Source organism: Varanus komodoensis, unplaced genomic scaffold, assembly GCF_004798865.1.
Source record: "Varanus komodoensis strain SLA01 unplaced genomic scaffold, ASM479886v1 scaffold76, whole genome shotgun sequence".
Lineage (NCBI taxonomy): Eukaryota > Metazoa > Chordata > Lepidosauria > Squamata > Varanidae > Varanus > Varanus komodoensis.
The window spans coordinates 137,559-149,284 of record NW_025336429.1 but is presented as its reverse complement, the minus strand read 5'-3'; the positions used below and the strand labels follow the sequence as shown (position 1 = coordinate 149,284).

Below are 11,726 nucleotides of genomic sequence, written 5' to 3'. Positions count from 1 at the left end.
GATGAACCCTGACTGCTCTTTAGAAGGCCAGATACTGAAGATGAAACTCAAATACTTTGGCCACCTAATGAGAAGGAAGGACTCCCTGGAGAAGAGCCTAATGCTGGGAACAGTAGATGGCAAAAGAAGAAGGGGGCGGCAGAGGATGAGGTGGCTGGATGGAGTCGCTGGGGCAGTCGGTGTGAGCTTGGGTGGGCTCCGGGGGATCGTGGAGGACAGGAAGGCCTGGAGGAGTGTTGTCCATTGGATTGCGATGGGTCAGGCACGCTTTGCGACTAAACAAAAAAAAGCTGTTGTGGCAAAGACATTTTCCTGAAGAGCTAGAAATGCACAGGCAAAGCAGAGCAACATAATCACTGTACCATTACAGTAACTGATAATCATGCCATTAAAATGCAAAACCAGTCTGAGAGTACACCGTGTAAGGAATGGGAAAGACGCCTGCTTTGGGCACACATTCTCAAAGGCTGCTGGCTGGTCTTAGGAATCAGAATCAGAATGGGGGAGACGCTCAGCTCAAGGCCAGGCTCCGTCCGGGGGGACAGGCAGCTTCTGGGAATCACGAAGATGTGCAGTTAGGGGACTTGGAGAGGGGACTTTCTCAGACACGGGTGAGATGGGCATAGCTCTTGAGCCCACGACTCTTCATCAGCAGAGGAGGGCAGCCCTATTAGAGGACGGCCATGCAAAGAGGAGGCATTGTTTTCAGAAGGCCCCTTCCAAAGGGATGGAGCCCAGGCATTCGCATCAGGAGAGTTCCTGGAAGGGAATACTAGACTGGGTTCAGCAACCACTCTGTGCATGCTCAGAGAGTCACTGTGTTTTTGTGTCTGGAAATTTGTGTGTCTGGGTGTTTGTGTGTCTAGAGAAAGTATAAAATCCTGAATGATTAAAACCAATATTATTTATCTTCTGCCTACTAAGTTTTAAAATTCACATAATACCAACAGGACTTAAAACATGGACTCCAGACAGAGACTTTCACAGAGTCAATTAACACTGTATTCCAGCAGAAACTCTAAATGAAAAAAACGTTATGGGAATTTTAAAGCACTTTCTTCAGAACCTTTGCAATGATTGCTCATAGATAATAAATTGGCTTTGGAAAGTCTACGTTTCCCCCTGGAGCTTGAGCTTCACCCTTTCTGAACAAAATGCTCCCCCCATTTATAAGATCTTTAGCCCTTGAACAACCTCTGACGTCCCACAACCACGTCGGCCCACAAATTCCAGGCATCTTCACTGTTCCTCTCCTGTGGGGACTTGTTCAGGATCATTCAAATGCCTTCTCTGACTGAAGCATTCCTCACATCGAGAAGTGCCGTATGGTCAGGGTGAATTTTCTGATGTCTCCTCAACATTTTCCTCCCAATGAAACATTTCCCACAGTGAGAACATTTGTACGGTCTCTCCCCAGTATGAATTTTCTGATGAGCCATTAACGTTCCTCCCAGTCGAAAATACCTCTCGCACTGAGAACATTTGTATGGTTTCTCTCCGGTGTGGATTCTCTGATGACCTGTAAGGGTTCCCCTCTGCGTGAAGCTTTTCCCGCACTGAGGACATATGTATGGCTTCTCTCCAGTATGGATTCTCTGATGTCTCTTCAATATGCCTCCCTCACTAAAGCATTTCCCACAGTGGTAACATTCATATGGTTTCTCTCCAGTGTGGATTCTCTGATGACCTATCAGGGACCCCCTCTGCGTGAAGCTTTTCCCGCACTGAGAACATGTGAATGGCTTCTCTCCAGTATGGATTCTCTGATGCCCCACCAAGTTTGCTTTCTGTGTGAAGCATTTCCCACAGTCGAAACATCTGTATGGTTTTTCCCCAGTAGGAATTTCCTGGTGTCTCACTAGTGCATGCCCAAAAGTGCAGATTTCCCCAAACTCAGGGCATTCATGCTTTTTCTCTCCAGAACAGAACTGCTGATCGGTCAAATGTTCTTTTGGACTGAAGCATTTGCTACAGGGAGAAGATGCACACGGGCTTGCTTCATTTTGAAATCCATGATCGTCTTTTAGCAATTTTATATGACTCTTCCCACACTCAAGCGAGTCATGAGGTTCTTCAACTGTGTGGTCACCCGGATCTTTGTTCACATTAACCATTTTCTGAGAATCAGACAATTCAGATTTACTTTCTCCAGTTATCATTCCCTGATGTTTCGGGGAGTACGAGTCTTCCGGGAAATATTCTTCTAACATGGGATGGTCATCGTAGTCCTCTTCGGTGTCACTCATATCAAGTTCTAGCCTGTAGCAATACTTTCTGCCGTACTTGGAGAACAAGGGCATTGGATCCCTTGTGGGCACATTGGAAGGCTGGCTAATTTTGGCATCTGTGGGCTCTCTGCATGCATCTTCTCTCTCCAGTGGCTGCTTCCCTTGTTCCTCTTTGGTCTCAGGTCCTTCCTCTTGCACCTCAGCTGCCTCCTGAACATCCACTTGGCTTATTTGTGGGGCTGAACTGGTTTTGTGCTCCAGTTCATTTTCCCCACACACAGATTGCTCCACCTTGGCTTGAAGGCCTTTCTTGACTCCTGAAGAAAGACAAAACGTAATTTTGCCAGTGCTCTGGAGCTTCTTGTCAAGACACCAAGAACCCTTTTCCTTTCCGAGTTCTTTCCCATTCTGCTGCACTCCTCCTCTTCCTCATCTCTCTCTGCCTTTGTTGACTTGTGCTGAAGTCAACCCTCTCCTTGCATTTGGGGTGGTCATTTTTAAATTATACAACATCAAACACTACTGCACAAATTTTAAGATAAATTAATTTAAAATATTAATTGCAAATAAGGGCTAGAAAGTGTATCTGCAGTTAAGAAACCTGCTATTGCCTTCCATGAACTAGAAAGATCCTCTGCAGGACTGCGGGGCATATTTGGTTCCTCTGCACAAATATTCCTCTGTGTAACAGCGGAGGTTGCCTTCTTGACAATAAATTCTAATTTTTAATCTCTAAACTCGTCAGTTCTACAGATGGTAAACTAATCTTTACTGGATTTACTGGACTTGGGAAAAGAAGCTCCTTACCCGGCAAACTGACATTTCCCCCATCCTCTTGCAAGACTTGCCAGATGACGGCAGGTTGGTCTGGCTGGGTCAAGCTTGGCTTGAACATCTGGAAGGGCAGGGCAGCTCCACTAGGGTCCACTGGCTCCTGCAAATAAGAGAACAGACATCCCTTCAGACTGAGTTGAGGAACAGAAGAACATCAGAAAAGCCCTGCTGGATCAGGGGAAGGATCCATCAAGCCCAGCATTCTGTTGACATGGTAGCTGGCCAGCTGTCCACATGAAGACATAAGCAGGGCGTGAGTGCAACAGCATCCTCTGGCCCATGTTCCCCAGCAACCGGTGTACACAGACTTCCCTTCCATGAAATTCATCCAATCCCCTTTTTAAGAGGTCCAAATTGGTGGCCATCAATACATTTCATGGAAGAGCATGCCATCGTTTCACTATACACGATGGGAAGGCCTTCCTTTGATCTGCCCCAGATCTCCCACCCAAGGGAGGACCGCTTTGGGTTCTAACGTTATGAAAATGCCTCCCTCTTCTCATTCTCTGCATCGGTTATAATTCTGTACATCCTTATCAAAGGAGGAAAAGCGAAAGAACCCCAGATGTTGCAGCTGTTCCTCACGGAGTGGCTCCAACCCCATGATAGCTTTAGCTGCCCTTTCAGAAGACCAAGTGTTAACGCAAATCCTGCACACACTGGAACCATTATTTCCCAAGGGTCAGTCCATGCCTAAATTCACTGAGACAAACAAAAGGAGAAAATTGTCCTCCCAACCAAACATTTACAAATATTGCTTTGCAGACCACCATATTTCAGAATACAGGCTCACAATGTTTAGTTTGGGCTTCTGGCTGCAATCAGCAATTCTGTGCTGACCGGGGAACATGCTATCCCTTAAACTTTCTCCCAGCTGCTTTAAGACGAGTAGATCCCACACTAAGGATACCCGGATCTAATGGAACCGTGTATGGCAGCAGCCAAGCGAGTATCTGCCACCTTGACTCCTTCATTGCCCCAGTTTCGCTCTTAAACTGACTGACTTGTTTCACAAGATCGTCACAGCTCACTGTGGGCTGCTTTTCGTTTGGGGGTGTTTTGTTAACCATGGTAACAACCCACCCAACATGGGTTTCGGACAGCACAATAAACCACGGGTTGGATATTCACAACTCACTGTGCCTGCAGCCACCGTGCAAACTGGCCCAAAGACTCACCACGGCGTCACGTACCTCTTTCAAAGCTGTCTGGACCATGTCCAGTTCGTCAGCGGGAAGTACTGAATTGCCTTGGCCGGGGTATTTGATTCCACTGCCTGCAAAGGATGAAATCAGGATTTTAAAAGGGGAATCAGTCCACCCCTGCATCCTTAAGGTGACTGCTTTTTATTGCTGATTTCTCATATTATTTATGAATTGTCCTTCCAAAAAGACGGCAGAATTACATTCTGATGCCTGGTAGGAGAAAAAGTTAATCACCCCTTGTGCTCCCACTGGAGGAATTCTCTTCAAAGAAAACGGCAGGTGGATTCAGCCTGGGGCAGGCGACTGGCAGGTGGGACAGGGAACAGCTACATGCCCATCCCTGCAGGTAGAGGGCAACTGTACCTGGGGCCTCTCTTGCCCTCCCCCTCCCCATCCTGAGGCATTTCCTTGCTTGCTTTTCTGCTACAGAATCATAGCGGTCTAGTGGCAGAGCAAGAACGCATCAGTAAAAACATGATTTCTTTCATTTTTACAAGCACATTCCACATTTTCCCTGCTGTAAAAAAGTGGCTGAAAGTGCTCTTTAGGCACAGAAACAACACGGCAGGGTCATGACTGTCTAAGGAACTGACTGGCCCAAAGTCACACAGGGAATTTTGTGGTCAAGTGGGGATTCCAACCCAGATCTCCTGGATACTAGTCTGACACTCTAACCAATATGCTACGCTGCCTCTTAGTAGAAATCTTCTTCCATGCTTCTTCAATCCTGGAAGCAGAACACAGTCCATGGTGGAAAACCCAAATACAAACACCAAGTTTGCCTTTTATAGCAGGCTGCACACAGACACAAAAACCACCTCCTCTCACAGAAATTCAGTGTTCCCAGTGCTCCCTCTCTCATTGTACTTGTTATCTTTCCAACACACTTTGCGATCTGCCGCACTTTGCTGTGCATGTGTAACCTACACTTCCTACTCGTTTCCCATGCGCTCTTGTTTGGACTGACGCTGAGGGGGCTCTGCTGACCATCCCTTCCAGCTGACTGGGGCCAACCCTACAGGCTCGCTCCCCGCACACACAGTGTAAGTGACCTGCTGGTGAAGAGCTTGGGAGTGCTGGCTAGCTTACCTGCATTTTGCACACAAATAAAATCTTGTAAGTAAGCCTGACGCTTCCTTGGAAGCCCCCTGCAAGGGCAACTCAATGGCATGCTTGGAACTTTTGGAAACAGGAATCATTGCATGGGATCTGCTTATCTTAAAAAGTTTATGGGATACGATGACCCCAGGTCTGCATTAGGATTACAGCCAGAAGCCCAACTAACCCTTGTGAGAAGCAACCTTTGTTCTGAAACAGAGAGGACTAGGAAGCAATATTTGTAAGTGTTTGGCTGGTGGGACAATTTTCTCCTTCTCTTTGTTTCAGTGAATATTTATCCATAGACTGATGGTTAGGAAATTAATTGCTCCCAGTTTGGGAGTGTGTGTAGTGTTTGCTTTAACACTTTGTCTTCTAAAAGGGTAATTAAAACTATCAAGGGGCCGAATCAACTCCTCTGTGAGGAATGGCTGCAACATTGGTGTTGGTGTTTAGCTCAGAAAAAAGATAAGGAAGGATAAAGGTGTATAGAATTATGCCTGGTGTGGAGAAAGTGTATTATGAGGTATTTTTCTCCCTCTCTCATAATACTGAGGGGGTCACACCATGAAATTGATGGGCGGGAGATTCAGAAGTGATTAAAGGAAGGATGTCTTCACACAACACATGGTTAAACCACGAAACTTGCTTCCATGAAATGAGGTGATGGACAACAGCCTGGGCAGCTTGAAAATAGGATTGGACAAATTGATGAAGGGTAAAGCTGCTAGTCCTGATGGCTGTGTGTGTCCTCAGTATGCACATGCTGGGGAACATGGGGCCAAGGTGTGCTGGTGCTCTGTTTGTAGCCACCCACAGACTTCTGGCCAACCACTTTGTGAACAGATTTCTAGTTTGGACAGATGCTTGGTTTAATATAGCAAGGCACGGGTTGTTATATAAAGATTCTGGATTTTTCCATTGTTTTCTATGGATGGAAGTCATTATTTTGCAAGAAGCCAAACAACGCCCCCAAACCAGGAAGTCCTTATATAGACACTAATCTCTAAGGTCAAATATTGGTCATGGCTGTGACTTTACTCACTGGCTAAACATACTGCCACACATCTCTGGTTGTACTAAGAGGTGGAGACCTTTGTTTAAAATATGGGGATCTGGGGCAGGTAATGGGCAGCCTGAGATGGCGAGCAGGAGCTGCAGCCCCCTTATTACAGCCATGCAGGAAACTCCCCCTTGTCTGTAATGGTTCCTTTTCACAATTTATGTGCCCCACAGCTGAATTGGAAGGAGCTTCTTTTGGATCTAGCTCTTGCAAAGAATATGTTATAACCTTGCTGAGGAACTGCCAGAAATAATGTTCGCGGAAGCCCTGACCAGGGCAAAATTGCTTCCAGAAGTGTTACAGAGAGCTAGTCAGCTGAATTAATCCCCAAAAGAAACAGAAGACTGTGAATCCGTACCCAGGACGCTGATCTCCAAATCACCATCTGGCTGGGCTTCTTTGTAGATCTGTCCCTTCGCAGCTTCAAACGTATCTTCTTCTGCATCCAGAGAATACACACCCTCCTCCTTCAGTTGCTCCTGAAAGAAAGGAGATGTTCCTACTCAAAACAGAAGGCAGAGATAAACTGCAACAGGCAGGGAAAACTCCCTAATCTTGTAGGTGAGCATGGATTATATTATTTAAGATATTAGAATAAAATATTTGCCATCATTTCAACCCATGATTAGATGCAGGGCGTGTGGGATGCGTGTGGTCACCATTCTGAATAAGCAACCACTGAATGGTGCCAGCAATGGGGAATTGTAGCGTGACATGTGGGTGAAGCCAGGGTTAAGCAACCCACACGTAGCACAATCATTCATTAATCCATGATAAATGTCATATAAATGGGGGGTCAATAAAATGTTTGCATTAGGAAAGGCATTCTGCACATGAAGTTCATCTTCATGTGCAGAAAGTAATTTTTAGCCTTTAATTTCACTTATATGTCCTATTCACAATTTTTTAACAGTGCATTTATATCACATTTGTTGAAAAATTGCAGGTGATTTACAACTCATTCTACATCTTTTTTTTTTTACAAATTCTGGGGATTCAGTATTAAACTCTCACCTGCCAATTCCCTCCTTCGGTCACTTGCTGGCTTATCAGGAAGTGCTCCGCCAGGGCCACCGCCTGGGAACAGGAGTCCGGCCCTCCCGCTCGGATCCAGCCCTGGAGGTCGGGCGGCAGGCTGGCCAGGAACTGCTCCAGGATCAGCAGCTCCAGGATCTGCTCCTTGCTGTGCCGCTCCGGCTTCAGCCACTGCCGGCACAGCTCCTGGAGCTGCCGGTGCAGCCGCCGGGGGTCCTCCACCTCCTGGCAGCAGAACTGCCGGAAGAGCTGGCGCTGCATCTCCATTCTCAGGGCCTCCCCTCGCAAGATGGCCGCCTTCACTTTCTCATAGTCTTCCTGATCTCTGGCCTCCAGGCTTTGAAAGGCCTGCTCGGCTTCCCCGCTTAGTGCTGGCAGGAGCCGGGCTAACCACTCTTCTCGAGGCCACTGGCAGGCCTTGGCCACCTGCTCGAAGGAGGCCAGGAAGGCCTTGGCATCTTCCCATGGAGAAGTTTCTGATATCACTGGGTTTCCCCATCCGGGATGAATAGGCTGCAGCGTCTCCAGGAATTCCTGCCATTGGGCTTCCCAAAGCTCTTGAATTCGTTTGGATGGTTCCTCCTTCTCCTCATGTGCTTCTCCCCATCTAGGTTGGTCAATCATATTTTCTGGCTGAACCGTACTAATGGGTTTTTGTGCTCTGACTGGTCCTTCTTCTGGTTCCTGTCTTCTCAAATCTAGAGTTTATTTTCAAATTAGATCTATTAAAGTACAATATACAATACACTAGATCACTAACATTTCAGAATCCTAACAGAGTTTGGAAATATTTAATTTTGAAAAACAGCAGAAATTTACTGTTCTCTCTTTACAGACTATTTTTAAAAATGTATTTTCAGTGGTACCTCGGCTCACGAACGCCTCAGTTCAAGACCAAATCGGATCATGAACAGATATTTCAGAGAAAAATTGCCTCCATTCGCGAGCTCCGCATTGGGTGACGACCACGATCGCGCCTGTCTCCCCCGCCCCAGCACGATCGCTAACACACGATTATGGTTTGGACTCTCGCTCCAAACAATAGCCTCCCTCCCATCCAGGTTAGTGTTCTCTACTGTACTGTACTCTGTTACTTTGTTTCACATTTTTGTGATTTAAAAAAATATTTACAGAACGGATTAACCTTATTTTCATTGAGCCTTATCGGGAAATTTGACTTGGCTCACGACCAATCTGGGTCACGACCAGAGTCCTGGAATGGATTAAGTTTGTGAGCCAAGGTACCACTGTATATGATATTAAAAAACTAGTCATTTTTAATCTTAATCAACTGAGAAAAAGACTTGGCAACTGCCAGTGTAATATTAAAATCTACCCCTGCCAAAAGAAACCTCAATTTATCCAAATCACATCTAGAGTCTGGAATATGAGGTTTTATCCAACTGTCTTTTGCCACATTAAGCAGGTTGCAATCAAATCAAGTGTTGGAGAGAATCTATTTGACCAGAACCAAATTGACACCCTTGCTCAGAAGATGGCACCTTATTTATGCGTCCGCTCTCAATACACCTATTGATAGTGCTTTTTTTGTAAGAAAAATGGTGCTGGAACTCATGAAATTATTTACCTTTCGCACATAGTCAATCACTGTACACACACCCACACACGTCAGTTGTGTAACGAACCATGATGGTCGCCGCCCACAGTAAGCACTCAGTGTGCAACCACACGACCAACCACAAGCCGAGCAGCGCCATCACAACCAGTGTGAAGTACGCGTGCATCGGATTCGACACACAAGCAGCCTGCATGCACCGTTTTAATGATTTTGCCGCCGACCTGCTATGCTCGACAGGGCGATTCAAATCCACATGGAGCAAACATCAAATTTTCAAAAGTTACTTTAAAAACTTGGAAATTCTGTCAAAAAAAGGTGCCGGAACTCCGTTCCAGTGCGTTCTATGACAAAAAAAAGCACTGCCTATTGATAAACCTTTATCTTTAGTCTTAATGTGACATTGCTCAGAGCAGAATTGGTTGTATTAGCAGCATCTTTAAATTACAGTAAAATACAGCAAGGAACCAGAGCAAGTAAAGTAAAAAAAACATCCTCAAATGAGTGAAAAAATAACCCTATAGCTATTCTTTGGACTCTTTGGAAGTTAATTCACATGCAGTCAGATAAAACCACTCAAACAAATATTCATGCAATCTCCCTTATGAATGGTCTTTCTTTGAACATCACTATGTATGTTCAAGAAGAGAGAATCTGGCAAAGAAACTGAATCAGAGCCCATGCTTCAAAATATACCCCCGCCCTTCAGTTTCACTTGAGGCTTTTAGCAAAGACACTCAACCTTTTCTTTCAAGAGGCTCAGGAAAAAATGGAAGTTAAATGAGAGCCAGTGTGGTATACTGGTGAAGAACATGGGACTGGGACTCAGGAGATTGTGGTTCTAGTTCCCACTCGGCTATGGGGCCAACTGGGCGACTTTAGGCCAGTCGCAGGCCCTCAACACAACCTACCTCACAGGGTAGTTATGGGGATAAGTTTGAGAGCAGGAGGAAGAGTATCATGTAAGCTGCTTTGAGTTCATTGTATGAAAAAACCAGGATGTGCATCTAATAAATAAATAAAATCTAATTTAAAAATGAGTGTGTCCTGTTACATCGCTGCGTTTTCCTTTCCAGCAGCAGGCCAAGTTAGGCAAAGCTATTTTTCTCAGGGCCTGCCTGAGGAAGCCCTCAGCTTTGCAATGACTTCTGACTTTGGCTTCTGGCGGTAGATTCAGGGTGGTCTATACATGCAGACAAGGAAGGGGTGTATAAATGGGGCTTGGAGAGGAAGAAAGCAGAAGGAAAAGTTTGTTGGGATGCAAAAATGGGATTCTAGGAGGCAATAGCACTTGAGTTTATTCTTATATTTAATTCTCAAGAGTGCTTCAAATACGTTACCCCCATAATCCTTCTTGACGCCTGTCCGGTGGGATAGTATATTCATCATACAAATGGCAGATTGATGTTTAGGGCAGAGACAAACTTGGGCCTTGCCGGAGCTCTTCTCAGGGTGAGTCACTCAATTAAAATCACGGAAGCATGCCATCGTCTTCATATTGTGTAATCACTAGCTTGTCCATTTAAAAACTGGCTAAGCAGCTCTATGCTTCCCTAGCTAAACACCCAGGGGAAAAAATGTTCTTCCCATCATTTTCTTTCCGCGTTGGGGAAAAGCTACACCGACTGAGTTTCTGCCTGCCATGTTAAGGGCCTAGAAGCTTCGTCAGAATGTAAGATGCCTCCTGCGAGTGCCAGTTCAGAAAACTGGCAATCCCAAATACATATCCAGGGAGAGTATTTTTTCAAGCATCCTAAAGTCTCCTTGTCGTCCCGAGATATTTGTAAGCTTACTTGTCTGAAATTGGTTTTTCGCCGAGTAAAGGACACGAAAAGACGGGTATTCCTGCTCTCCTGTCTTTCATATAGGATTTTCAAAATAGCCCGGAAGTAGTTTGCACTGGGGGAAGAGATTAGACTGGCCAGTATTATGATGCCCGGCAGAAGGGAGGCCGAGACTTTATTAGGATTCGGATTATTCCCACAGCACAAACCACACAGGGAACGCGACGCTTAACTCGGAGGGGGGATTTATAGCGAGCTTGCAAGGCGGGGGGAAAGTGCCGAGCAAGCTGTTTGGAGGCACCGCTGCAACCCAAGCCCGGTTTCGTGCCCCCCGTGGTGCAGGCACAGAATGCCTGACCGAGCAATCCTGTGCATGCCTCCTCTGGAGCAAGTCTCCTCGCGGGAGTGCAACCTTTGGGGCAGCCCTGCACCCGCCACGGCGACGGGGCTCCCCGATCCCCGCGCCCGGCCTCAGAAGCGACGGGGAGGCCGGTGAGCCGCCTCGCTGCCCCGTCACCCACCTCGCCTCCTACCTGGCTGCGGCCGGAGCTTCTCGGATCGAGCCGCAGCGCCTCGCGAGGTTGCACATGGCCGGCCCCCACCGACGCGATCCTCGCTGCGGCTCCTCCTCTTCCACGATCCGCCCGCGACTCGCCCGGGCGCGCCTGCAGGGGGCCTCGGAGGCGCTTCCGCGGCGTGGATCGGGCACGTCGGGGCTGGGGGGCGCAAGCCTCTGATCGGGTGTGCCGCAGTCACAGCCTGGGCACCCCGCAGATCCGATTTCTGGCCCCTTCTGGGCCAAAAAGCCCAATGGGCGACTTTGGACTCGCAGCCCCACCTCCCTCACAGTGGTGGTGGTTGTGAGGATGCAGTGGCGCTTTGCAAGCCGGCTTGGGTTCCTCA

The 11,726-nt window shown here is 47.0% G+C and overlaps 1 protein-coding gene across 2 annotated transcripts; it reads right to left on the bottom strand.

The window, feature by feature from the left end:
• Window positions 1–703: 703 nt before the first annotated feature.
• Window positions 704–11,408, bottom strand: LOC123035046 (zinc finger protein with KRAB and SCAN domains 7-like). 2 transcript variants are annotated; one of them, XM_044452884.1, is made up of 6 exons: window positions 11,345–11,408; window positions 7,443–8,161; window positions 6,787–6,907; window positions 4,256–4,338; window positions 3,036–3,162; window positions 704–2,545 (listed from the first exon to the last, which is right to left on the bottom strand). In XM_044452884.1, the coding sequence occupies exons 2-6, from the start codon at window positions 8,085–8,087 to the stop codon at window positions 1,278–1,280; spliced, it is 2,244 nt and encodes a 747-aa protein (XP_044308819.1). In that variant the 5' UTR covers window positions 8,088–8,161; window positions 11,345–11,408; the 3' UTR covers window positions 704–1,277. The 2 variants fall into 2 exon arrangements, with proteins under 2 accessions (XP_044308819.1, XP_044308820.1); XM_044452885.1 differs by lacking the exon at window positions 11,345–11,408 and adding an exon at window positions 10,833–10,871 and having other exon boundaries at window positions 705–2,545.
• Window positions 11,409–11,726: the final 318 nt, after the last annotated feature.

Excerpts from the sequence above, each read along its gene's own strand:
- LOC123035046 (XM_044452884.1), bottom strand. The coding sequence starts at position 8,087 with ATGATTGACCAACCTAGATGGGGAGAAGCACATGAGGAGAAGGAGGAA. Across the intron at positions 6,908-7,442 it reads CCGAAGGAGGGAATTGGCAG|GAGCAACTGAAGGAGGAGGG; the intron begins GTGAGAGTTTAA and ends CCTTTCTTTCAG. Across the intron at positions 4,339-6,786 it reads TTTGGAGATCAGCGTCCTGG|GCAGTGGAATCAAATACCCC; the intron begins GTACGGATTCAC and ends CATCCTTTGCAG.